The sequence below is a fragment of the Naegleria gruberi genome (genome assembly GCF_000004985.1).
Source record: "Naegleria gruberi genomic scaffold NAEGRscaffold_4, whole genome shotgun sequence".
Classification (NCBI taxonomy): Eukaryota; Heterolobosea; class Eutetramitea; order Acrasida; family Naegleriidae; genus Naegleria; species Naegleria gruberi.
Window position 1 is genome coordinate 531,079 of NW_003163323.1, and position 25,567 is coordinate 556,645.

The window sequence follows — 25,567 nt, forward strand, 5'->3', positions numbered from 1 at the left end:
TGTATTGGTTGTGTTGGTTAGTTTTTTTTGTTGATTGAAAACAACTTGTGTGCTCGGACAGTTTTTATTTGATGAAAGAATCGCATTGTTAGGGCAAGCTTGAACACCGAAGAACGTCCATAGTCCTTCCACCCCAGAGATTTTCAAAGCACGAACGATGGCTTTGGAATGTTTCCAGTGGGTCCTCACACTCTATTGTCCATCAATGTTATTAATATCGAAGTGGAATATTAGAGGAGGAAATTTGGTAACGGAAGAAACAGATTTGTTTAATAAATAAATTAGTTTAATGGAAATGTTGTTGTTTTGATGTGTGTTTAGTTAAGAATGCTTAAATGCTTAACAAACAGTCATGTTTAGACAACTCTTAGATGGTGTTGTTAGAATGTTTTCGTCTTGTTGTTGTTGTTGTTGTTGCTCAACAGCAGTCTTTCTCTTCTTTGACAATTGAGAAAGTGAACTAGTTCTTTGCATGGCTAATTTGGTTTCAGCCATTCTCTTTTGTTCAATGTCCTTCTTGGCCTTCTTGTATTGGGTGGTAAAATCCTTAATGTATGCAAAGAATTCATCTTCTTCCTCCTTAGATGATTTTGAACATGCAAAGTGGAAATATTCACAACATTCCTTATAGGAATTCTTGAGAGATTCATAGGCTTCAACTACACTTGGAAGTGTTGGTGCACATCTAGAGTAGAAGGTATTCAATCTGGTTTCGTATAATTCTCTTTCATTCTTAGCTCCAACTTGGTGAAGATATTCAATACGATCTTGAATTTGTTTAAATTCCTTGAACAAGATATCAATACTATCAACGGTAATAGAAACACCGAATGTACAAACACCTGCACTTTCCAATTCCTTTTCAAAGCACAAAGTGTCAATACTATCCTTTTCCAATACTCCAACAAGGTAATGCATAAGAGTCATTTCCTTATTGGTTGATTTGGTATCACCAAGTTTTGGCAAGATTGAAATGTGGAAACCATTGGCTGCTTCAAGTTGCTTCTTACCTCTGTTCATATAGTTACCAACAGTCAAGACATATTTGAGAACTTTGGCAAATGATTCAGAGGTACGAACAATACGAATAGCTTCTTGCTTTCTCTTAATCTTGAGAGTGAGATTATCAAGAGTGCTTTCAAAGGTGTGCATGTAACCAATAACATTGACCTTTGCTTCAATGTTCTTAACGGAGAGGAGTGAAAGTAAGAATTCTTCAGTTCTCAACAACTTTTCCTTTGCCTCGAGCTCCTTCTTCTTACTTGCCAATTCATTAGCAATATTAACCAAACGCTTCAAATTGTCAACATGTTGAATAGAGAGGACACTGGTATCCAAAATGTTGATAAATTCAGTAATTTGATCATTGCTAAATGTCTTGAAGAGACTATTAAGAATAATCTCAACATTTCTATTGGTTCCCATATCGAGAATACCTTGATTGGTTGGAGTGGCAGGAACTGAAGACTTTGGTTTCATTGGAGTCTTGGCAGTAGCATCTTCTCTTGAGAACATCTTTTGGAATTCTCCCAAGTCAAGAATATTTTCATCAATGCTTGAATTATTCCAAACACTATTATTACTCACAACCTTAATTGGTTGCCAGTGAAGCTTTTTGATATTGTTATCTTCAACCTTCTTGATAATGAGTGGTTTCTTGAGAGTTGGAATACCTCCCATCATCATTGGTGGAGGTGGTGGAACATTAAGATTGACTGGTTGCAATGGTGGTGGTGGAGGAACAACACTCAAAGTTGGAGGTGGAGGAACGCTTCCCATCATTGGTGGAGGTGGAATGGTAGAAGGCTTATATGGCTTAATTGGAGAGAGGCAAGAGGTAAGGACTGGATCATTCATATCAAGAAGAACACATTCGTTTTCCTTGTTTGGATTGTGTTTAGCAGAAGGAGGAGTAAAGTGAAGCAAGTTTTGTTCTCTCATTGGAGTGAGATTATTCTTCTTCGAACTGCTTCTACGAGCTGAACGTGGAGAGGACATGAGTCTCAACTTGGAACTACTGTCAGGAGTTAACAATCCTTGATATCTCTTATTGAGTTTAGCAGGTGTTCTACCAACATGCAATTCACTAAAGATGTTTGTTAATTGATCAATTTGTTCCATTTCAGAGAATATTCTCTTGTTTGGTGATTTTGATTCAATCTTCTTTAACATGGTATCCTTATTTTGAGTGAATACTTCCATTTCTGAAATCAAGTTCTTCATATTTCTTCTGTGGGATTGATTTGTAATGTGAGCCAACCTAATGGCCACCTTATTACCCTTCAAGTAATATGGACAACTCTTAACAGTGGAATCCAATTCTGTTCTATATGTGTTAACCTTAAGTTCTGCAGAACTGTCAATTTCCTTCTTTACAAATGAAAATTTGAGTTGAATCTTGATATTGTCAACAATTTCATTATTGGTGTGAGCCCAATCCAATCTATTCTTTTCAATACATAAAATATTGCCATTGTCTTGAGTTTGTAAAAAGACAGTATTGTATGTATATCTGAAAAGTTGTTGAATAGTACCCAATTCATCCATTTGATAACCAAAGAGAATAAAATCACCAATGAGTTTACATGCTTGCTTTGGAATTGGGAAATGATTATTACCAACAGGTTCAACCTTCCTATCACCAACTCCAGCAAGTGAAGTGATTGATTCAGGTTGGGTACCATAAGTTGAATAGACAATTTGATTATTCTGTTTGACAACAAAGTAAATACCAGATGCTGTATCATTAAAATTCAAAAGATCTTCCTGTTGTGGACGTTGCTTTCTATTAGCATCCTTCTTGAAAACATCCAAAGTTGAAAGAACAATAGAATCGAGGGACATTAATTGAATTTCAGGAAGTGGCACTCTTGTCAAATAGTTAAAGTATTTGCAATAACGAACAACACTAGGTTCAAAAGTAGCAATCAAATCAATTTGTTGCTTGGTATAAAGTGATCCCAACACCTTTCCAATTGGTTTCTCTGTAATATACTTTTTCAATTCATAGTAAGCTTCAAGAGTGGTTCGATAATTTCTCTTGGATCTAAATTCGTTATCTTCAATATAGGAGAGGAAGGAAGCAATTAACAACAAGGCAAAACAAGTGTATTGTGCATTGGCAACAATTACAATAACACCCTGATTAGTAGTCTTGTTGGTAATGAAATTATACATGGTCTTACACATTTCAAAGAGGTGAGTAATTCTCTCAAAGTGAGAGATGGAGGCTAGTGTTGTAATTTCAGTGATGGAAGTGTTCAAATCGGATGATGATGAAGTATTCAAACTTGTATTGATTCCACTCTGATTGGAAACAAATTGTCTGGTAAAGTTTATCACCATCACATCACCATACTTGTCTTTCAGCAATTGTTCCATATTATCTGAATTTTCATCGTCTTCCTTGTGGATGACTATTAAAACATCATCATCATGATAAAGATTAATTATTGTTGGTGTTATTAAAATTGTTGATGATGAATGTTAGGAATATTAGCATTAGAATTAAACATACACTTGAGGAAAGAACAAATGGAACACTCGTATAGATTAAACTTGTATTTGGTGGTAAAGCCTTCCACCATGTTCATAATCGAGCTTCCGCTGATTTTAACATTAGGCTTGAGCCACGTTTTAAAATTCATCATTTTTTTTAAATGATTTTGAAACGTTAGATTGTGGCGCCATTTGTATTGAACGTAACGGTTGTTATTAAACTAAATAACGATATTTCGGACTAAATATCAACTTCTAACTCTTAAAAATCTTGGAAACGTTGCGTCTACAGTAACTATTAATTCAAGGTAGTCTTGACATATCAAATCGTCAATCAACTTCTCAATTGATTTGAAAACTATCATAAACTAGTGCAGGCAAAAAAGTAACTGTTTGGGCTGCAAAAAAAATGTAGGATGCAAAAGATGGGGTCTGTGAGGATCGAACTCACGACCTTAGGATTATGAGACCTACGCGCTACCGACTGCGCCAAGACCCCGACACATTAACTTCTTAAATCGGAATATATTGAAACCCTCGTAGCTAGTTTAGATATATTTCTTTTGCTCACATGATAATTTCCTATCCAATTCTTTTTCTTTTTTTCAAATAATCATCTCTCAGCCATTTTACTTTGTTGCTGTTGTGCATTTTCAAAATTGCCTTATTAAAAAAAATGAAACAAAAGCAAAATGCTGGATCTTCCACAACAACGAACGGAGGTGATTTTCCAAGCCTTCTCTCTCACACTGGACTAATGTTCAACAAGGGAAGTATTTGGATGGGATTTCGGGTGAATGGAAAAACATTCTATGTTGCACCATTGATGGAGGATCACCATACGGAAGGTGTTAATTTTCAAAAGATGGATATTTCCGCACCATCATCACGATTTTTATTACTTGATGATATTTCATCATACGGAGTGGAAAATACAGAAGAACAGAGGACTATTCTCTACAAGAAATTGAACAACTTTCTCTTGAATAATGAACAAGAAATTAAACAAAAACTTGTTAAATTTTGGGATGAGAATGTTTCACCTGCAAGGTTATTTTCATTGGATGAATTGATTGCTTGTTTGGATTTGGAGCATGAGAAGATTTGTTCCGAGATTGGAAAAGTCATTTTGCAATTCTCTACATTCTACATTCTTACAGACATGCCACACTTTGAAAAATCCAAGCATGAAATGACATTTAAATCAATTTCTAGAGAACAACTAAGAGAAAGTACATTAAAGCTAAAATTCACTCACCAAATTGATAATATAACCAAGGGAGATGTAAATATAATTTTGGACCAAGAGGAGCTTATGATTTTGAAATACAGACTTTTGGAGTGTTTGATGGTTCAATCAGAAAGCAAATATTGGCATGAATTTTGTAAATATATTATTCCTAAAAACAAGACTATGGAAGGAAAGGTCAAATTTTGGTTGCACCACTTGGGAGTAGAGATTAGTTTACCTGAAGCATTAATTCTCAAATCAAATGTCTTCCCAGCAGAGTTGAATGACCTTGTAATTAAGTGTATTCTCAAAGTTGCTGACCCAAAGGAGTTGCATCACAAAATGAAGGATATTGTTCACTATACTGGCTACAAGGAAAAGATTCCAGAATTCACAAAGGATTGGAGATATTACGATAATGTAATAACAATTGATTCGGAAGGAACTATGGACATTGACGATGCCATTAGTATTTTGGAGAGTAATTCAGATAGCCTTAAGGTAGCTGTGCACATAACCAATGTCGGTCACTTCCTCTATGAATATCTTGGAGAGAGTGATATTAACAAATTATTCCAGCATCATCTCTTTAGAGAAGCATCTAGAAAAGTTACCTCTCACTACATCTGCCTCCCAAAGGATTCTCCTCTCTTTAGAACTACTGATAATCACGAGAGACCACTGACAGTATTCCCGATGTTGCCACCTTCATTATCTGAGGATTTGCTCTCTTTGAAAACTGGAGAAAAAGTTGCAATTACTTATGAGTTTGATATGAAAGTTGGAGAACCTCCAATCCTTATCAATATTCATCCTTCCAGAGTGAACATTATTGAAAATACTACCTATGAAAAAGTTGAAACTCTATTCGACAGTGATGAGAATTGGGAAAAACTCTATCAATACTGTGCCCAGCTCCAAACAAGTCGTCTCACAAATCAGCAAGTGGACAGACCTTACATTGTTCCTCATCCATCTAGTAATACTACAAGTGATTTGATTATTTCATCACGTAGAAGTCTAAAAGGAAGTATTGTTATTGGAGAATGTGCAATTTTAGTAGGATCACTTGTAGGAGAATATTTCTCAAAGAATAACATTCCTGCTATTGCCAAAGTTTTTGAAGATGGCTTAACTAGAATTAAAATAAGCAACGGCTATTTATCCTCTCCTTACATTCAACAAACCAGTCCAGTCAGAAGATTTATTGATACAATCAATCAAATTCAATTATATTTACACTTGACAAGACAGGCAATTCTATCTGAAAATCAATTAGAACTATTCAAGGAGAAAATTGATTCAGAGACTCATAAATCACAAGATGTGGAAGATGATACAATCATGTATTGGGTACTTTGTAATTTGTGGGAAAATTACAAATATGATGAAAATCAAGCATCTCAACCAAAACATCTAACAGGAATAGTTGGAAAACCAAAAGAAGGTAATCATGTTAAAATCAAATTAGATAAGGAAAGATTTTGTTCATTCAAAATACTCTGCTCTAACATTGATCCCAGTCTTTTAGATACAACCATACATTTCTTAATCGATTCAATAGATTGGGAAGAGTTAACTGTTAAAATAAAGCAGTTTGATTAGTAATTGGACACAATTGGAGAATTTCAGTTTTTACAAGAGTTTACTTTTACATGAGTTTACAATAAACATTATAAGAGATCAACGGATCAACCGATTTGAGAATGGTAAAGTTATCAATTTACTTTTTCATTTCCAATGGCACCTTTCTTTATTTACACATTTCCCATTTATTACTCCAAACCTTTCTTCTACAAACCAAAAAAATGATTGGAAATCCAAATCCCAATCACTCTGATTCTCCTCCAACAACAACTACCAATTACTATTCAACAATAAATTCAAACTCTGACAAGGAATCTTCATCATGCTCCAATAACAATTCGAATAGAAACTATTTGGAATCTATTCAAGCATCCAATGATATGTATCTTGTCCTATTTAAACAAGGACTCTACTCCAACTCAACCATTACAATCAATAATGTGCAATATAAGGTTCATCGAGAGATTTTAATGGCCACGAGTGGATTATTCAGTGGTTACTTTTCTGGAGAGTTTGATGTTGATACTCAGTGGAATATTGAGGTTAAAGATTTGTTTGATGAGATTGCTTCTGTGGAAATGATTGATTTGGTCTTCAAGATTATGTATAATAGTTATTGTAACTTTTGTAATGTTGTGGGAAAGAATGATTTTAGTGTTTCGTCTGATATTACAAGAGAAAATCTATTGGAAAGATTGAATTTACATTACATTCTCAAATTCTTTTGTTATAATTGTATTGATGAGTATGATCCACATTTGGACAGATTAAAAGATGATTTCCAAAAACTATTCGAAAGATTGCACATTACCTACTCTATCATTCATAACAAGACAAAAATGAATTGGAAAGAAACCTTCCCAACAAGAAACATTGAAGAATCGGTTTATCTACTCAATCGTTACTTGGAAATCTTTCGAGATAAATCAGTCGAAAGAATGATCAAGTTCGATTCCAAGATTATCATCTATAATGGATTGAGATATAGCCATGGAGATAACGACTTTTGGATTGCCTACTTGTATCTCAATGTAATGGCTCCAATATTTGGTCAATCAATGAGCAGTAATCCAATTCTTAGAAAAGTTAAGAGAATTCCACATTTAGATTTAATTTGCTTTAGAAATTTATTATCCATGGACGAAAGTTATTTATTCCTTGCTCCATTAATTGATTTTGATAGTGAAATATTGAGAAATATTGTAAATAAGAATGAATTCAATCGTTACAATGAAGATGAAATGAAACAAGCAGAAATTCAAATGGTCACTGATTGTCACATCAACTTTCCACATTCAATTTCACATTATTTACTTTCTCTCTTCTTTTCCTCAAGCTTGGTTTTGAAAAATATGCAAAAATCACCTTCTAAAACATCTCTTCCATAAGAATCTAATATTTATTATTACTTGAGATATTTGTTAATCTTGGTACAGAGTTTTGTGGCAACTGACATTATACTCAATTCGACGCTACCTCCATAACACTTGTTATATTGACAGCTATTTCCATAATAAAAGGAGTTACATGAACAAGTATTCAGATTAATGCAAGATCCAACTCCATTACAAACATTACTAGCATTGGATGCAATTCCAAAACATTGATAATTTTCACACATTGAACCACTATATCCAGTATTGCATTGGCAATTATTCATTGATTTACAAATACCCCTTCCTCCACAAACAGTTGTCTGATTGGAAAATGTTCCATTACATGTGAAAACTTCACAATTGTCACCATAATATCCAGTAATGCAGGTACATGTTCCAGATTGCTGGCATACGCCATTTCCTGAGCAAACACTTGCATTGGTTGAGGCAATTCCTCCACAATACCAATCAGATTTGGCCAAAGCAGATGCAAATGATCTTCCAGGAGCAATCATGTAGGGCACGAGTCCTTCAAAGTGAGATTTCGTATAGAGTAATGATGGTGAGCTAACATAGGAAGTTCCTTCCAATAAAGAAGTTTGATAGTACTCATTTTCTCCCATAGCATAAACATTACCTGACTTGGTAATGAAATAATAAGCAGTATGGCTTGCAAATATGTCAACTACAATTTCTGGAATATTAAGAATCAGTCCACCATTTTTAAACATGGTCACTGAGCCATCAGTTCTCAAAGCAATCACATGTGAACCAACTGCAAGCTTCCTAACGGGATATGAATAATCCAAGTTGATCAATGTTAATGTTGATAAGAAGTTAGCTGTTCCTGTTGTTATTTCATTCTTTTGATTGATTCCACATCCATATACAGTTCCATTTTGAGTTAAAATGAATGTCAACTTGTGTCCAGCATAAATTTCTTGAATAGTATGTCCATCATTAGTGAGTGAGGTCAAATCAACGCTTGTGATTGAGGTGGCTGAAGTGGAATATCCTGGAATTTGCCCTTCATAACTTGCACCAACTAAGTTACAAAATTATGTGAAATTTAAAATTTCAAATTCTTAACACAACTTACCAGCAAAAAGCATACCATTACGAAGAAGGAACAATGAATGATCATAACCTGCAGCTACAGACTTGATTGGATATGGAAGATCTCCATAAAGATTCAAATTAATAAGACTTGTCGAAGTAGAAGTACCACCATCTCCCAATTGATAATTATATCCAGCTCCATAAGAGTACCCTTGTCCACTAATTCTGTCCATAATCAATACATGAGAATCTGTAAGGGCAAAATCAGTGAAATTTTGATTCAAGAAAACAGATGAATCTATTGATGTCACATCAAATACAGGAATAAACAATGCTTTTTGTGACAGATCCATACCATTGGTACAATTACCCCATAATTTGTTGTTAAATGTTGGATATTGAGTGTCCAATAGAAGTGTACATCCATAACCTGCCTTAATTTGAGGATTATTTCCTAAAATTGCTGCAGCTGTTATCTTTGTTGGTTTTTGAACTATCTTAGGATCTCCAATACATGATTGGCCAAGATTGTTAGCTCCAAAATAGTACCATCCATCACTTGCAATAATGTATCCATTATTGGTTAACAAAGAAGCTTTCAAAACAGTAAACCCTCCTGAAATAGTTTGAAATCCACTATTTTCTGTTCCCTTTTCCTCTGAATATCCCCATGAATAGACATTATTCTGATCATCTATACACATAGAGGCATATCTAGAACATGAACAATCCACTATTGGATTAGTAAATAAATAGGTCAAATTAAGTGGAGCAGTAACTGTATAAACTGAAGTTGGATCCACTTGCCCATAACCATTTCCTCCAAATCCATAAACTCTATGTTGATCTGTCAGTACCAAAACATGCTGATTTCCATAACATGTCTTGATCACTTTTCCATCAATGGCTGGTATTGGAACTTGAACTGGAGTTGAATATGGAGCATCATCAATTCCTGATCCAAATCCATTAGAATTCATGCCCATCATGTACATTTTACCATCAGTATCTACAAATGTCACTGATGTTTTACTGGCAAGATAGGTCAACATGACATAATCTGCCAAACCATTAATATATGTAACATTCTTAATGGATGCAATAATTTGAGGAGTCCATGTGATGAGTGAATCATCTCCATAACCTCTAGTTCCATAATTGTAATATCCCCACGAATGAACAAATCCACCTGTGGTGAGAACAAACATTGTCTCTCCTTTTTTGAGATCTCCAGCCACTGCAACCATCTTACATTTGTAATCACTTGGATCGAGCTCATTTGATGGAAGAGTTACCAAACTCCACTCCTTACTAGTTCCATTCTTCCAATAAACACTACCATCACTCAAACAAGCCAAACAAGAGATGGCACACTGAATGTGTGAAATGTTTTTTGAGGTCATTGGATTGTAAACTCTCTGATCAGTTCTGTAAACATAAATTGATTGTAATTCCGAGCTCATAAAAGGTGGAGCTTGCTCATGAATTCCAGAAACTCCATTCTGATTATTTCCACATGTGAAAATGTGTTGTCCAAGAAAAGAATTCGTTACGTTATTGTAAAAATTAACAACATAATAATTGTAAAAGTATCCATTGATAATGTGAGGAAGATCAAGAGTTACTCCACTCGTTGATCCGAAGGCTTTCTGATAGGATTCCTCTGGATTCGTTTGAAACATCCTGGTTAAATAGGAATTATAAAGAGGATACAATGTTGATTCTTTCAGTGCAGTTGCTCTTTGACCAGCTTCTCCAAAGTTATTCTTTCCCCATGAAAATACTTGTGATGATGCAACAAGTTTCGTTAGCAATAACAAACACAGACAGATGGCAACGTATTTCAATAGTTGTTTGAGTGACATTTTTTTAACCGTGTCTGTTGGTTAGATTATACTCCTAAAACGGAATGGTTTACTTTGTTCCCAAGTTCTTCTTAAATTGAGCTACTTGTTTATATTTTACAATTGATATTTAGAATTTAGGTTTAACTCCATGTTGTTGTTTTAAATCCAATAAATCTTCTCTCAATTCTTTGATCACTTGTGGATTTGAGTTGGCTATCATATATACATATTGTTTCATTACTCCAGTTTCTGGATCGATTGTGGTAACGGCATCTCTTTTCATTCTTTCACTTGCAGTTCTCAAAAGTCCAAAATCTTGATATTTAACTCTTGCCTTAACTTCATTTGAATTATAATTCAAAAACTTTAAAGTGAAACGATCAGCCATGTCAGTTCTATTCAATAAGAAACTCTTCCAGAAAAATCCAGCCAAAGGCATGTGAACCTTGAATCCCAATTCATTATCGAGAATTAAATTTCTAAAATCTGTAATTGTATCAACAACATTTCCAGAATCATCAAATAAATAAAGAACCTTATTCTTACTATCATATTCCAATTTGGTAAGGACACAAATTTTGTGATTAATATTATTAACATGTGATGAATAACTCAGGTAGGAACTTCCCATTAACCACAAACAACAAATGAACCAATTTACATTAATATCCAATTCATAGATTGTATAAAGCATTCCTGTGGTTGCCAAGGCATTCAAAATGTGAGTCTTATTAATTTGATAGGGTTGGATTATGAATCTGTGTACCAGATTATTATATTTTGAATTGTAGAGAATGATTGATTGATTTTCTGTAGTGCTACTATTGGCTTCATCTGTACTGTTCTCTGATGAGGTTGCTTCTGATGTTGTTGTTCTTTTAAAAAGGCTTGAAACGAAATTTCCTCTCTGATTAGTATTTAACATCATGCTTCCTCCAGAGATTAGCATTGATTTATAATTACTTCCCAAGAGATTTATCTTCCGAAGTGTTGTTGATGCCGATGACGATGATCGCAACGATGAATAAACCAAAGATGAAATTCTTCTCATTTTGTTCACTTGATTTTTTTTAAGCTTGGAAAATTAATTTTGATTGTTTTTTCTTTTTTAAAATGATTTTGACCATCTTTTTGATAGGTTTGATAGGTAGGACAAGGAATGGTTGATTAGTGGAAGAGTTACAAGTGTGAAAAGGTTAGTTTTAGTATTATCTAATACCTCGGATGGTGTGCAAGAAATTCACATGATTTTTTCCAGTTGGTTGTATTGAAAATTATTAGCTAGTGTCATTATCTTTGCTGACATTCCCTAAAAGGAAATATGGCTCGTGTTATTGAATATTCTTTTCTTTGATAACGGACGAAGTGTAACACAAGAATTTTGAACGCCCTGAAGTCCAGATGAACCATCCATAATGTTCTCTGTTCTTCCTCTTCCTTGCCTCACCCATCTGCCAACCATCAAATTGACATTAAAACAAAAACCAACCCACTCACTCCATCATACGAGATAAGATCTAATACTCCATACCAATTAGACTTTCCAGTGAGACAATTCTGTCAAAACAACTCTTCTTCACAGTCATCGATTGTCATCAAATCACAAAGAAAAAAAAAATTTCAAGTGTCGTTGCTGTCATCGACAACGAAAAACTTTCACTCTCTCTCTTTTTATTGAAATAATATAACTTTTCTCACTCCCTCTCGATCGACAAATTCTAACGACGAACAACATCACCCACAGTATAATACTTAAATACCAAGTTGACTTTTTTAATACTCCTTTTACAATATGAGTAAAACCTACGATAAGGAAAAGAGAAAAAAAATCTTTGATGAAATTATTGATACTGAAGAGAAGTATTTACTTTCATTGGAGACGCTGAATAAGGTTTGTTTTTTCCGCATCAAATTCTTTTAATGATGTTGATGGTGATGATAATTTTTATTATTGTTGTTGTATTTAATATTTAATTATTGTTGTATTAATGATGATGATGATGTTTTTTATTGTTGTTGTTGTTGTTGCTATATTATAATGATGATAATGATGGAAACTAACTCTCCGTAAAATTGTTGAAACTTTACAATATTAAATACTATTATATATAATATAATAACAATTATTACAACGACGTGATATAGAATTATATTGTACCATTAAAAAAGAACAAGTACTTGAAATTTGGTAGAGAACTCAACTCTATTGTATCCAATCTGACAGTTATTGTCAATTTTAATAATCACTTGCTTTCTAAACTAAAACAAACGAATGAAGACGATATTGGTAAAACTTTCCAAATGATAATTCCCTTCCTAAAGACCTACACCCAGTACTTTAGTAATTATGAAGCAGCATTGAATAGTATTAGGGAGGCAGATAAAAATCCAAAAAACAAACGATTTTCTGAATGGTTGAAAAAGACTGATGATCGTGCTAAGGAACAGGGTCAACAAACTTTTAAACAATTATTGATTCAACCTGTTCAACGTATTCCAGTATGTTTTTTATTATATTCATTTCAGTTTTTAATAACTAACTCATACTCATTTAAATATATATTTAATTGTAAATCATATTCATTTAAATATTTGCATACATGTAAATGATTTGATTTGCCACATTGTAACTTGTTAATAATTCTATCAAATGCAACTCTGTGAAATGTTGATATATCTATTCGAATGTATTAAATACAGCGTTACAATTTACTTTTATCGGAAGTTTTGAAGAATACACCAAAAACTCATGTCGATTATGAAAATTTGAGAAGTGCATCAGATAAGATGAAAGAAGTTGCAGATCACTTGAATAGACAAATTACAGAAATTGAAAATAGAAACAAACTAATCAAATTGAAAGAAATTTTCGTTTTGAATAACACAGGCAAAGGTGTCATGACTAATATCGTTGAACCTCATCGTAAATATGTATTTGAAGGAGAGTTACATGTTTTGAGTGAAACTTCATCTATTAACAAGCAGAAGCATTACTTTTTCTTATTTAGTGATATTATGGTTTGTTGTAAGGAAGTTCCAGAAGAATTAAAGAGGAAATTAATTGAAGAAAAAAAGGCAGCTCAACAAAGTCAAGCTAATTCGAAAAAACTTGGAGGTCTCAAAATATTTTCACGTAAATCGGATGCTGGTAACTCAGATACTGACCATAATCAATTTGGTGCATTTGATGATGATGAAAACGAAATTCCAGATCATTTCTATACTATAACATTTACAATCAAATTTACTGATAAAATTGGAACGGGTAATACACCTGTCAGTTCACCAATGATGGCTGCCTCCACTCCAACAAGTCCTTCAATGGAAAGCTCAACCAACGTTGAAGAAATATGGGTCCGTGACTTTTCATTCATGGAAGGACGAAATTTCCAATTCCCAAATATTTTCCAATTGATAACAGGAACTGAAACTTATACATTTGAATCAACTGATGCCAAGTCACGTGAGAAATGGGTTAACCATTTGAATAATACTTTGGATGAATTGAAAAAGAAGAAGAAAGACACAACCAAAGATCGTGCAAAGGCAAAAGGTTTTCCAGTTGTTATGGTCAACTCGGCAGCTCTTGTTATTCAAGCTCTTGCTCGTGGTAAATTAACAAGAGGCAAGAAGGGAGACGTTGAAAATAGATTCAAACCTAGAAAGAAGACCACTAAGTTGAACACTAATCCATTAGGTGCTACTTCTCCATCTTCACCTACAGCTGATTCTATACCTACTGGACCTGTCACAATTGACCATACTGATGTTAATGTGACTGCTCCACCAGAAAAATCACCTAGACCAGTTGAAGAACCAATTGCAAAAGTTGAAGAACCAGTCACCAAACCAATTACACCACGTGTCATTGATGAAAATCCATCTCAAGAACCAACTAGTGTTATTGATGCTGCCACTATTCCACCACAAACAAATGTCGTAGAAGAACCACAAGAAACATCAAAACCAGTAGAAGAACCAAAGCAAGTTGAAGTTGAAAAGCCAGTGGAAGAACCAATTGTGGAGAAACCAACAGAACCAGTTACAGAGCCATACGAGGACAATACTTCTACCACAACAACAGAAGAGGAACCAAAACCTGTTGAACCTGAAGTTGTGGATTCAGCAACAGTCGAAGAACCAAAGGTCAAGCAACCTGAAATTGAGGAACCAAAGCAACAAGTTGATCCAGGTATTACAACAACAATTGAAGAACCTGAAGATGAAGAACCTGCCACACAGACAACTCCTGAATCAACCAATAATGATGCCATTAAGAAATCTCCTCGTGAATCCATCTCTGACGGTCTGAGATCACCTCTCTCCAGTCCAAGACTTTACAGAAAGGACAGTAATGAGGAATTCAAATCACCAACCAAAGAAGAAGATGAAGAAGTATACTTTGATGAGGAAGGAAATGTCTTACCACCTTGGAAGGTTGAACTCATGAAGAAATTCAAAAAGTCAGGCAAATTCAATGCCATTCTTGCTCAACAAAATGATAACAAGAAGGTTGAAAAGAAGATTGACATGCCAAATAAGAAGTTGCAATTAAATGCAATTCGTTCCATGTTTGAGGAGAAGGATAAACTTGCCAAAGAAGAAATGCACACTTTACGAAAGGCAAAGGAAAGTCCACAAAATACTTCATCTTCCTCTTTGAAATAAATGTTTATTACAATTTTAAAATAATTCAATGTAATATATTCTAATATTAGTCTTTGATGATTCAAGAACCAATACTATTTGTAATAGTGTTCATTGAATTTACAATTATTGTCTCTTGTATTTGATGATATATTCAGGATAGCACTGATATCTATCATAGACAATCAATTCTCTATATGAATTACTTGTAGTATTTGATTGGCCAATCACACTATCAAAGACTCTTCTATTCTTTCCAACAATTTCTGGAGGTCTTCTTTGATTGGTCATTCCTTGGGGTGTGAAATAGACTTGTCTTCCCAAAACAACTCTACACAGGAATATAGTATATTCCTTATTAAGGTCTGGAGTGCAATATTGGTCACTCTTTGAACAATACTCAGCAAAATAAACTCCAGCTCCAAATAAACCACCCAAACTTGCAACTCTTTCATCAAATCCATGTTCTGAAATGGTTGAAACAAATTCAGGTTTTGTTCCGTGCCATAAGTACTTTTCATTCATTCCACTATTCAATCCAACTGTTTTCATCCATTCGTAGGATTTGCTTGTTTTTGGCAATAGTTCTGTTTGAACTTGGATTGTCTTGATAGGATCTTGATAAGATGTCAAATGATTCATTCTTGATTTGTATGAAGTGAAAAGTGTTGCATTTTCAATTCTTGAAACACTTGAAACAATTAATTTGGAATAATTCATTTTCACTTGTTGATCTCTACCAGTTCCAAGTGTTGCAGAATTACATGAAACATTGACAATATCTTGAATGGTATTTTTCAAATATTTTGTAACATCCACAATGTAAAATCTTTTAGAATAGGATGTGAATGTATTTCTCTTCCAATAACTTGGCAAGACAATATTCAATTGTCTAGATTTGGATTCTTCCAATTCCTTTTCCATGTCTTGTAATTTCTTTTCCTTACTTTTCAATCTGCTAATTTGATTTGTAATTTCTTCTCTTTCCTTAACACTTTGATTGGTGAATTCCTTTGTTTTCTGTTCAAGTTTCTTGATTTCTTGTGTGAGATTGGATTTATCTTGTTTGAGATTGAATTTAACTTGATTCAATTGTTTTTCATATTCCTTCAATTGTTTTGATTGATTTGAAATGGATTTGACTTGTTCTTGAACTTTGATTTCATCCAAGAGAGTATCCTTCAAAAAGAATTCACAAACAAGAGCATCTGATGCAAATGGTCTGTCATTTGGATCATTAGTCATACATTGTTGAACTAGAGTATTCAATGATGAGTAAGTATTCAATTCTTGAGCAGTCATACAATTCTTGATGGTTTTTCCAAATGCAAACATATCTGATTTGAATGTTGCTGATTGACCATTCATTAATTCAGGTGATAGATAGTCATATGTTCCAGAAACAGAAGTTCTAGTGTACAAATTCATTGTTCTACTTTGAACATCCAAACTAACATCAAAATCTCCCAAAATAATTGGATATAGACCATTGTTACATTCTCCAACAAATATATTCTCAGGTTTGATATCACAATGAATGACACCTCTGGAATGAATATGTTGAATGGCAATTAATACTTGTCTCCATGTTCTTTCCCAAAAAAGTACTTCTAATTTGGTGGATTTTCTTTGTTTTTCAAGAAATTCCTTCAAATTACCATTCGAATAATATGGCATTACAATATAAACATTGTTGGTGGAATGGCTATTATCATTAGACATGTAAAATCCTTCAATTTCAATAATATTGTTATGTTTCAACTTTTTTGTAATCTTGAGTTCTTTTTGTAAACTTTCCAATTTTTTGTTATCCTTGATTGAATATTGTTTAATGATATGTTTCTTATCGTTAATATCAGTTCCAATAAACAAGTGATGATTTCCATTCCAATCTTGAATTGGCTTAATTTCTTTGAATAAATCGGCTGACATTTCTTCAATATTCATTGTGGATGCAATACTTGATGACAGGATTGACTCAACATTGAATCCAATAGTTTTCAATTGGAGGAACTTCAACTTGATTTCATTTGTCTGTTCAATACATTCCTTGAGTACTTTCTTTTTTTCTTGTAAGGTTGTTTCCTTTTCTTTAATTTCATCCTCAATTTGCATGGATTCAGTCTTGTTTGTAACATGTACTAATTCATCTCTCAATCCATCAATGTCAAGTTTAATAATGGTCAATTCTCTTGTTACTCTTGCTTTCTTTCTTTGTAAAGCAGAATATTGTTCTGTCAATTGCTTGTAATCATTCATAATGTTTACAATATTTTGCAATTGTTCATGTTGTTCAATAATGAATGGAATGGTTTCTTGAATGAGCTTGTTTCCATTATTAAATTGATTTTGATAATCACAATAAATTTGATAAATTCCAATTTGAACTAGTTCAGGAAGCAAATTTTTAGTATTAGAAATTGCTTTTTGTAATTCCAATTCCTCCTTTGAAAGCATTTCCATTGCAATCTCTAAATTATTTGCAATTCCATTCAAATTAACACTTGTGGCATTATTAATGGATGATGCAATATTTTGTAATTGAGTTGAAATATTTTGTAAAACATTTTTGGATTTTCCTTCATAATTTGAATCTGTAGTTGAACCATTTAAACTTTTAAGTGTTTTTTGAATTTTTTCAATTGTTAATTCCTTATTTAGGTTATCATTAGCATTGTAATATTGTAATTGATCTTGATTCAAGTAATTTTGAACAAATTCATCAAATATTTGTAATTTTTCATCTAATGCTTGAATATAGCTATTCAATTGAATTAAATAATTTTCTGAATTAATTCTTTCTACTATATTTGTAATATTTAACATGTCATTATTAATTAAAGCCACATGTTCAACATTTTCAATATCACACTTATTATTCATCAATCTATCATTAATAGTTGAACAACATTCGGATAAAACTCCATTAATTTTCGAATAAACTTGTTGTAGCTCAGTATCAAATGATAATTGATCTGAAAGTGGAATTACCGAATTCAATTGAGAAGTTACTTGTTTTCTATATTGAGAAACTTTCTCATTCAATGAACACAACTCTGTGAAAACTTGAAATACTGAAAGGAAAGTTTGTTTCTTTTCCTTTTCAATTCTTTCCTGTTCAAGTCTTTCGTTTTCAATTCTTTCTTGTTCGAATCTTATTTGATCAGCACGTTCCTTTTCAAGTCTCTTCTTTTCCAACATTTCTTTTGTAATTCTTTCCTTTTCAATTCTTTCCTTTTCGAGTTTGTCGACTTCTTGTTTAATTATGGAAATTGATTTTCCATTAATTTTTAAATTGTTATCAACAACGATATTTGGGGAAGCAAGTAGCAATTTGACAATTTCTAAATTTCCTTTTTGGCAAGCAATAAACAAAGGAGTGAACTATATATGGTAATATAACTAAATTAATAAATTAAATTTACTTACATTCTAATAAAAATTAGTAAAAAATTTAAATAATAATTGATTGCTTACATTCTATAATGATACATTGAGTATTGAAATATTTCAAATAAATTTTTACTTACATACTAAAATTAATTAATTAAAAAAAATTAATAAAAAATTTTTACTTACTCGCTATTTAAATTTTAAATAAAATTAAAAAATAATTAAATACTCACATCCTAATAAACAATATTAAAAAATCAATTAAATTTTACTTACAAACTAAATAATATTAACATGTAAATAATAAAATATTATTACTTACAAACTATTATTTTAAAAATTATAAATTTTAAAAATTAAAGCACTTACTCTCTAATAATTATTTAATACATTTAAAATTAAGTATATTAAGTAATACCTACTTCCTATATAAATATTAAATAAAAAATCGACCATGTAAAATACTTACATACTAAAAATGGAATTAAATAAAAAAATAAAATTTTTAACTTACAGTCTATTAAAAATTAAATAAACATTTAAATATAAAACACTCACACCCTACCATCATTAATATATCCAATACATTCACTTCATAACTACTTACACACTAAAAATGTCAACTGTCAACACAATAAATCAAATACTCACACCCTTGTTCACATTAATTTCTGCATAATTCAACAATAATTTAACAATTTCCACGCGTCCATTTTCACAAGCATTATACAACATTGTCTTTCCTATTTTTCCATTAGAATATTCATTGATATCTGCTTTTTTAAACCATTGTTTAAATTCCTTGACATTTCCTGTGGAGGCAGCATCAAGTGCGTTCTCAAAGTTTTTGGACATTTTTTTGATCTTGTTGAGCACTCATTCGAGTAGTAAAGATTATACACAAGATAACACTTCGTTTACTACTGTCAGATCACGTTTCGAGTTGATGGTTGATGGAATGGTTTCTAGAAAAGGAAGATCATGCCATAATACTTGGAAAAATCTAAATTGTTTTTTACAATGTAAATATTCTTCAAAATAATGTTCGAGTGGAATAGCTGATAAAGAGAATTCAATAAATAATTATTTATTCAATGTCCAAAATATTCAATATCCAGCAAGAAGAGAGAAGACATTATAAGTGTTCTCTCAAAGGGAGTGGTTTCCATTAGGAAATTCACCTTAATATAATCAGGAGTGTAACCTTTCAATTCATAATCTGAATTGAATTTATGAGTGATTGTTGCTACATTCTCTCCCTCAATATTTCTCACTTGAAATTGATCTAAAACATGCTTTTCACTTGGTTCTTCCTTTTTTCCATTTGATTTATGTTTTGTAATGATAAATAAGGTTGCATATTTGTACTTGTCATGACTGGATAAATTACCATTCGCTTGCTTTTTCACACCTTCAACAGTTTGAATCAAATATTGAGTTCTGAGAGAGTAGCTCTTTTTCATAACTCTTCCCAAATCTCTTCCACTCTTTGGTTCAATAATTTCCAATTCTGTGGAGAATAAATGATAGGGATGAATCAAATCAATGACACGATAGCTTTGTACTGAGGGTTTGTGAAGTCCATGCAATTGATCGAGGAAGGAAAGTTTATCCTCTCTCAAAAGTGGACTTGGATCCATCATGGATTGATTCTCTAGTCTGTCCATTTCATTTTGAGTATAATACATGGACGCTTTAAATTGACGCTTGTGTCCATAGGTTTCAAATTCTTGAGCTGTAGAAGTTTCGAACGCTTCACATTTGAGCCCATTATTCAATTTAACAATATACTCATTTCCAAACTCTTCTTTTGGACTTGTCATTGTTTGAGTATGCATCATGGTTGTGTTGGCTGTTGTCATTGAACGATTGTTATGTGTTGGATTTCTTCTCTTCTTTCTGTATAATCTAATTTTTGTAACATTATTGAGAATGGCATAGAAAATATCCCTTCTCTCCCTCAAGATTGAATCCAATAGAATGATATTCTCTCTTGTAGTGCCTCTCTTCTTCTTACTTGTCATATTTTCAATGAGTCCTGATTCTATGGTATGTGATTGTTGATTCAATTTGTTTATAGCTGATGATCCAATTGAAAGATTGGTGCTGCTTGTACTAATTGTTGATGGAGAGGAGCTGACTGAAGAACAAGCTGAAGTTGCATTTGATGCTGCAGCAGAATGGGAGGAAACTTTCATGATTGAGAAGTGGTTATTCTCTACCGGTGGTATCTGAACATTAAGATTCTTCTTTTTGTTTTCAATGTTTGTTATTGAAGCGCTCTTTGGAGGTATTTGAAGAGGTGGTCTATTGTTTTGAGGATCTTGTACATTAGTTGAGTTTCCAATATTTGGAATTGTTGTATTTGGAGCAATTAAGAGTTGTTGAGAATCTTCAGTTGGTGGAGTCTTAACAAAACTCAAATGTTTGGAAAGTTTTCTTGTATGGAGGAGTGGATTGGGATTTCCTTCTCTTGTTGCATTGTTTATAATTGTTACGTCTCCTCTATTGTCCAACAATGAATTCCCAAATATAGTGCTCGGTTGAGTTGTAGTCAATTGACCACATCCAAGCATAAGTGAATGTGGTGTTTGATTTAAATTAGGTTGTCTGTAGATTTGGAGTGGTTCCATTTTGTTTAACTGGTAAATAGTCGTTTAAATGAATTGTTCATTCTTGTATTAATCAAAATGATTCTCTGTGATCTAGACTTTATTCAAGCTAAACCGTGTTCTACAATAATTTTCCTCTAAATTGAAGTAGTATAAATAAGTACAAAATCCAAAAATGTTTTAAAATTTTAACAATGTTAAAAGAGACCAAATCTTGTCAATTTTTTGGCCTTCTTTACACTATCAATACCTTTGTCAATATGGTTGTTGGCTGTTTCTACATTTTCTAGCATTGAATCCAATGTTTCTTGGTTCTCAATAATTATACTGTGCATGTCTTGATACATTCCGTGGAGTTCTGTGTAATCTGTTTCGAGTCTCTTTAAATCTTCGTGGGTTTCTTTGGCTATGGCTGTTTCTACATCTATAGTGTTCTTGTCCCATTGACTGAGGACAAACTTTTCCTTTTGTTGTTGTACTTGAACTTGTTGTTGTTGACCTCCATCAACTTCAAAGTTGTCATTCAAATCTGAGCTTGTTGATGGTTTCTTCTTTTCATAAATATCTTTAGTATTCTCGCTAATAATCTTCTTATATGAGGCATTATTCAAAATTTTGGTAAATTTAGGTTTCTCTTCATTGTATTGTCTCAAAATTTTATCTGTTATAGAATTCTTGGTAACTGTCTTGAAATAGGAATCCAACATTTTTTGGAGATCTTTCAGACGCTTGGTATGTTTGAGAATATCGTTTGTCATACGTTGTTGTGAACTTGCTTTCTTTCCAAAATTATCCAATAATTTTTGTGTATTCATTGTGACTTTGATAAATTCCTCAATGGCAACTACAGCATCCTCATAAGAGTTGACAGAGTCTAATTCTTTGTTATCGTCATCATCCTCTTCATCAACATTTGGTGATTCATTGGAAACATATTCCAAATCATTATCTAATGAAGATTCATTAACAGCCAATCCATTAATTGTCAACTTCTTTTTTGTTTTAGCAGTCTTTGAACCAATCGATTTCAATCCTTGTTTAAATGTTTTCTTTTGAGTAATAGAGTTGAGAATATCCTCAAGTTCTACTTGAGACATTCCTGTTTCCTTCTTTGCAATCACCATAACCATTGGTAATAAATAACTTTCTAATTTAGTCCAATCGGAGAGAATTTCTGACCAATCATCAGACTCTGCAACTATAATTTTCTTCCCACTAAATGTTGACCTTTGGTCTAGGAAGGCTTCAGTCTTTATCAATATAACTCTATAATTCAATCCACTTGGTTTTGAAAACAATCCTCTCTTAGCCTGTTGCAGAATCATAAAATCATTTTCATAACGAACCGTTTTTCCAAGAGCTGAAACAGCCTCTACCGTTGAAAAACTACTATTTGTTGAAATTTGTGGTGGGCAATATATGACCATTTTCTTTTCTGTACAAAATTGTTATATTATAATACTATATTAAATATTATTATTATTAATTATTAGTTATATTTGATGATGAACGTTTGTTCTAACAACTCTCCGGGTTCAAAGTCTTGGAAAAAAATCTAGGAAAAAATTTGTGATGACGGAGTTGAGAGTTTTTTTTATGTGATGTGTAATCTTTCGATCCAGATGAGAATTCGTTAGTAACAAACGACTAGTCTTGATTTATTTGGAATTATGATTTAAGGAGTTCTATTTGGGTTGAATTTTGTTGAATTATGTGAATTTTTTTGTAAGCTATTTAGTTTTAATAACAAATAAGATCTGAAAATGATTTAACCCAACTCAAATATGAAAGAGTTTTGATTTTTTGAATCATTAAGATTTTACGAGAGACGTTTGATTTTCAAGTTGTTATCACAAAGACGATTTAAATCGTCCAGTATCGTTTCTTTTTTTATAAGGAAGTTTAACATTAGTTTTTGTGTTAGGCTTAAAACGTTAAAATATCTTAAGCTTGTCAACCTCAAGAAGTATTCAAGTATCAATCATTAGTTACATAATCTTCAACTATTTAATCTTCTGCCATATAATCAAAGTAGATACATTTTCGTATTCCCAGGTACCACTTCATTGCTCAAGCATATTCCACTCTTTTAGAAATGAAACCAAGAATCCAGATCTTTCAATCCAAATCTTCAGTAATTGAAACTATTAGTATTTAAACCTCTACAGTAAATTTAGCATTATTTCAAACCATCTAAACACAATTTTAAATCATTTTTAGAACAGGGCTTTAAGAGAATTTTGTCGAAAATTTCTCTACTTTGTTCTTCCTCTGCCGTCAGAACATTTCCTGTGATTAAAATTAGTTTGAAACTATTTCCGTATAATCTCCTTAATTCTTTTCCTGCTTCCAATCCGTTCATATTGGGCATATTCTATTTACGCATAGTATTATATATTAATATCAATTAAATATTGGTAATGAAACAAACCATATCTGTAAATACAATTTTGTGATTTTTGTAATTGTCTAAAAGCTCGCGTCCATCTGAAACTGAATCTGCAGCATATCCCAAGGTACTGAGCATTTTTAAAAGGATTTTTCTATTAACTGGATTATCTTCTGCGAGTATGATTTCATTTTCTGATTGTTTGGAACTGGAAGCAGCTGATGAAAGTCTTAAATGTTCCTCATGAATTGTCAATTGTGACTCTACAATCCGTTCCACTGTTACTGATTCATTATCAACAAAGTCAGCAAGTTCAAATGGTATTGTAACAGCAAAGTCACTTCCAACTCCAACTGTTGAGTCAACATTAATGGTTCCTTTCATATGATTTAATAATATGGAAACAGTTGTTAATCCTAATCCCGAACTTGGTACCTTTGATTCATTATTATTATCCAGTTGGACAAATGGCTCAAATATTTTGGAAATCAATTCTTTAGGAATTCCCTTTCCCTTGTCTGATATTTTAAATTCAATTTTGGCTGATTTTTCATTCTTTTCCAAGATAGTAGCAGTTAGAGTTACATTTGATTTAGGCTTGGATGCCTTGATAGAGTTAGTTAATAAATTAGAGAGTATTTGATAAATGTAAGATCTGTTGCTTTTCACTATCGTATGTGAGAGTGAATCACAAATAAAATTTAGGTTGATTTCGAATTGCTTTGCATATCCTGAAATAATATTTTGAAGATCAAAGAGACATTTTTCCAGTTCAAAACTTTCCTTCTTAATTTCATGATCAATTTTTTCTTGGTTAGTTTCATTCTCAATTCTAATTATTTGCAAAATATCCTCAATTAATAGAAGTAAAACATTGTTCGAGGAAAGGGCCATATCCACTAATTCTGTTTGTGATGAATTTAATTTAGTTTCCTTCAGTAATTCTAAGCATCCTCTGCTTGACATTATAGGACATCTAAATTCATGTGAGACATGACTCAGAAATGTATTCCTGACCGTTAAAGCTTCCTCCAATTTGGCCCTAGTTTGCTCCAACTTTTCAACCTTCATTGATAGGTATCCAGTTACGTTGACCAAACTATAAGTTAAAATCCAAAACGAGGCAGCCAATCCAAATGATTCACACAATGAAGTAATCATGTCTACCGTTAATCCGTTAGCAATATAGTCCACTATCCCAGTATAAATTCCACATGAAACAAACAGTGTAGTAAAATATAGAGTTGGTATCAGTCCCAGAACTGTTGATTGTAAATACCACTTATTCTCAAATAGTAACCATATTATCACAGCAGGAATGAACAAAATCTTATTCGATTTGAACAAGAAATACCGTATAGTTGCCGAAACAACCCTTCCCAGCAGAATATGCCAATCCATTGTCTTGGTTGTATCCTCATTATTTAAAATATTGGCAAGACTCGATCTATTAGAAACAAACAAAAACAAGGCTATTGAAATATTCAACAAATTCCCTATCCAATCCAAAGAAACCAATCCATATACTATTGCCAATACATTACAAATCATTAAACTCAAAACAACTCCTTTAGGTGATGAAATCATCCTTAACAATTTCAATTCCCATTCACTTCCTTTCCTAGCTGCCACAAAATCATATACTTTAAATTCTTTCCTATTCATCCACGATGGTTTTTCCCTCCGTCTTGTATTATTAATATGTATGCAATGATTATCATCAATAATATTTCTTTACATATTTCCGATCTAAATAATTAAAAAACATACTCCAAATTTACAACAGGTCGATAATTATCTTGCTGCAGCTGCTCTGATGATGTACCGTTTGCGTTTGTTGAAGAATTTTCACCACTGCTAACATGATTAGTAGAAGTTGGACTTTGGTGCGTGGGCATTTTTTTGTTATTATTATTCAATTTAAACAA

The 25,567-nt window shown here is 32.5% G+C and overlaps 8 protein-coding genes and 1 non-coding gene across 9 annotated transcripts; 2 read left to right on the plus strand and 7 right to left on the minus strand.

Annotated features, from left to right (window-relative positions):
* Nucleotides 1-339: 339 nt before the first annotated feature.
* NAEGRDRAFT_62754 (FH2 domain-containing protein) lies at nucleotides 340-3,381 on the minus strand (the record flags this gene model as incomplete). Its single annotated transcript, XM_002682098.1, has 1 exon — nucleotides 340-3,381. The coding sequence occupies one exon, from the start codon at nucleotides 3,379-3,381 to the stop codon at nucleotides 340-342; it is 3,042 nt and encodes a 1,013-aa protein (XP_002682144.1).
* A 543-nt stretch (nucleotides 3,382-3,924) lies between these two features.
* Nucleotides 3,925-3,997, minus strand: NAEGRDRAFT_t57. The gene has a single exon. It is a non-coding gene; the product is annotated as a tRNA-Met (tRNA).
* Nucleotides 3,998-4,174: 177 nt separating this feature from the next.
* On the plus strand, nucleotides 4,175-6,335 carry NAEGRDRAFT_78199 (exoribonucelase, VacB family; the record flags this gene model as incomplete). The annotated part of the gene is made up of 1 exon (XM_002681948.1): nucleotides 4,175-6,335. The coding sequence occupies one exon, from the start codon at nucleotides 4,175-4,177 to the stop codon at nucleotides 6,332-6,334; it is 2,160 nt and encodes a 719-aa protein (XP_002681994.1). The 3' UTR covers nucleotide 6,335.
* Nucleotides 6,336-7,622: 1,287 nt separating this feature from the next.
* Nucleotides 7,623-10,616, minus strand: NAEGRDRAFT_62756 (uncharacterized protein; the record flags this gene model as incomplete). The annotated part of the gene is made up of 3 exons (XM_002682099.1): nucleotides 7,623-7,708; nucleotides 7,946-8,737; nucleotides 8,792-10,616. 3 exons carry the CDS (start codon nucleotides 10,614-10,616, stop codon nucleotides 7,623-7,625), a joined length of 2,703 nt encoding a protein of 900 aa, XP_002682145.1.
* A 109-nt stretch (nucleotides 10,617-10,725) lies between these two features.
* NAEGRDRAFT_62757 (uncharacterized protein) lies at nucleotides 10,726-11,649 on the minus strand (the record flags this gene model as incomplete). The annotated part of the gene is made up of 1 exon (XM_002682100.1): nucleotides 10,726-11,649. The coding sequence occupies one exon, from the start codon at nucleotides 11,647-11,649 to the stop codon at nucleotides 10,726-10,728; it is 924 nt and encodes a 307-aa protein (XP_002682146.1).
* A 741-nt stretch (nucleotides 11,650-12,390) lies between these two features.
* NAEGRDRAFT_78200 (rhoGEF domain-containing protein) lies at nucleotides 12,391-15,272 on the plus strand (the record flags this gene model as incomplete). Its single annotated transcript, XM_002681949.1, has 3 exons — nucleotides 12,391-12,489; nucleotides 12,744-13,097; nucleotides 13,299-15,272. 3 exons carry the CDS (start codon nucleotides 12,391-12,393, stop codon nucleotides 15,264-15,266), a joined length of 2,421 nt encoding a protein of 806 aa, XP_002681995.1. The 3' UTR covers nucleotides 15,267-15,272.
* Nucleotides 15,273-15,371: 99 nt separating this feature from the next.
* NAEGRDRAFT_56841 (kinase domain-containing protein) lies at nucleotides 15,372-21,271 on the minus strand (the record flags this gene model as incomplete). Its single annotated transcript, XM_002682101.1, has 2 exons — nucleotides 15,372-18,629; nucleotides 19,820-21,271. 2 exons carry the CDS (start codon nucleotides 21,269-21,271, stop codon nucleotides 15,372-15,374), a joined length of 4,710 nt encoding a protein of 1,569 aa, XP_002682147.1.
* A 47-nt stretch (nucleotides 21,272-21,318) lies between these two features.
* NAEGRDRAFT_78202 (syntaxin) lies at nucleotides 21,319-22,677 on the minus strand (the record flags this gene model as incomplete). The annotated part of the gene is made up of 1 exon (XM_002682102.1): nucleotides 21,319-22,677. The coding sequence occupies one exon, from the start codon at nucleotides 22,675-22,677 to the stop codon at nucleotides 21,448-21,450; it is 1,230 nt and encodes a 409-aa protein (XP_002682148.1). The 3' UTR covers nucleotides 21,319-21,447.
* Nucleotides 22,678-23,096: 419 nt separating this feature from the next.
* Nucleotides 23,097-25,537, minus strand: NAEGRDRAFT_78203 (sensor histidine kinase/response regulator; the record flags this gene model as incomplete). Its single annotated transcript, XM_002682103.1, has 3 exons — nucleotides 23,097-23,624; nucleotides 23,682-25,326; nucleotides 25,410-25,537. The coding sequence occupies 3 exons, from the start codon at nucleotides 25,535-25,537 to the stop codon at nucleotides 23,430-23,432; spliced, it is 1,968 nt and encodes a 655-aa protein (XP_002682149.1). The 3' UTR covers nucleotides 23,097-23,429.
* Nucleotides 25,538-25,567: the final 30 nt, after the last annotated feature.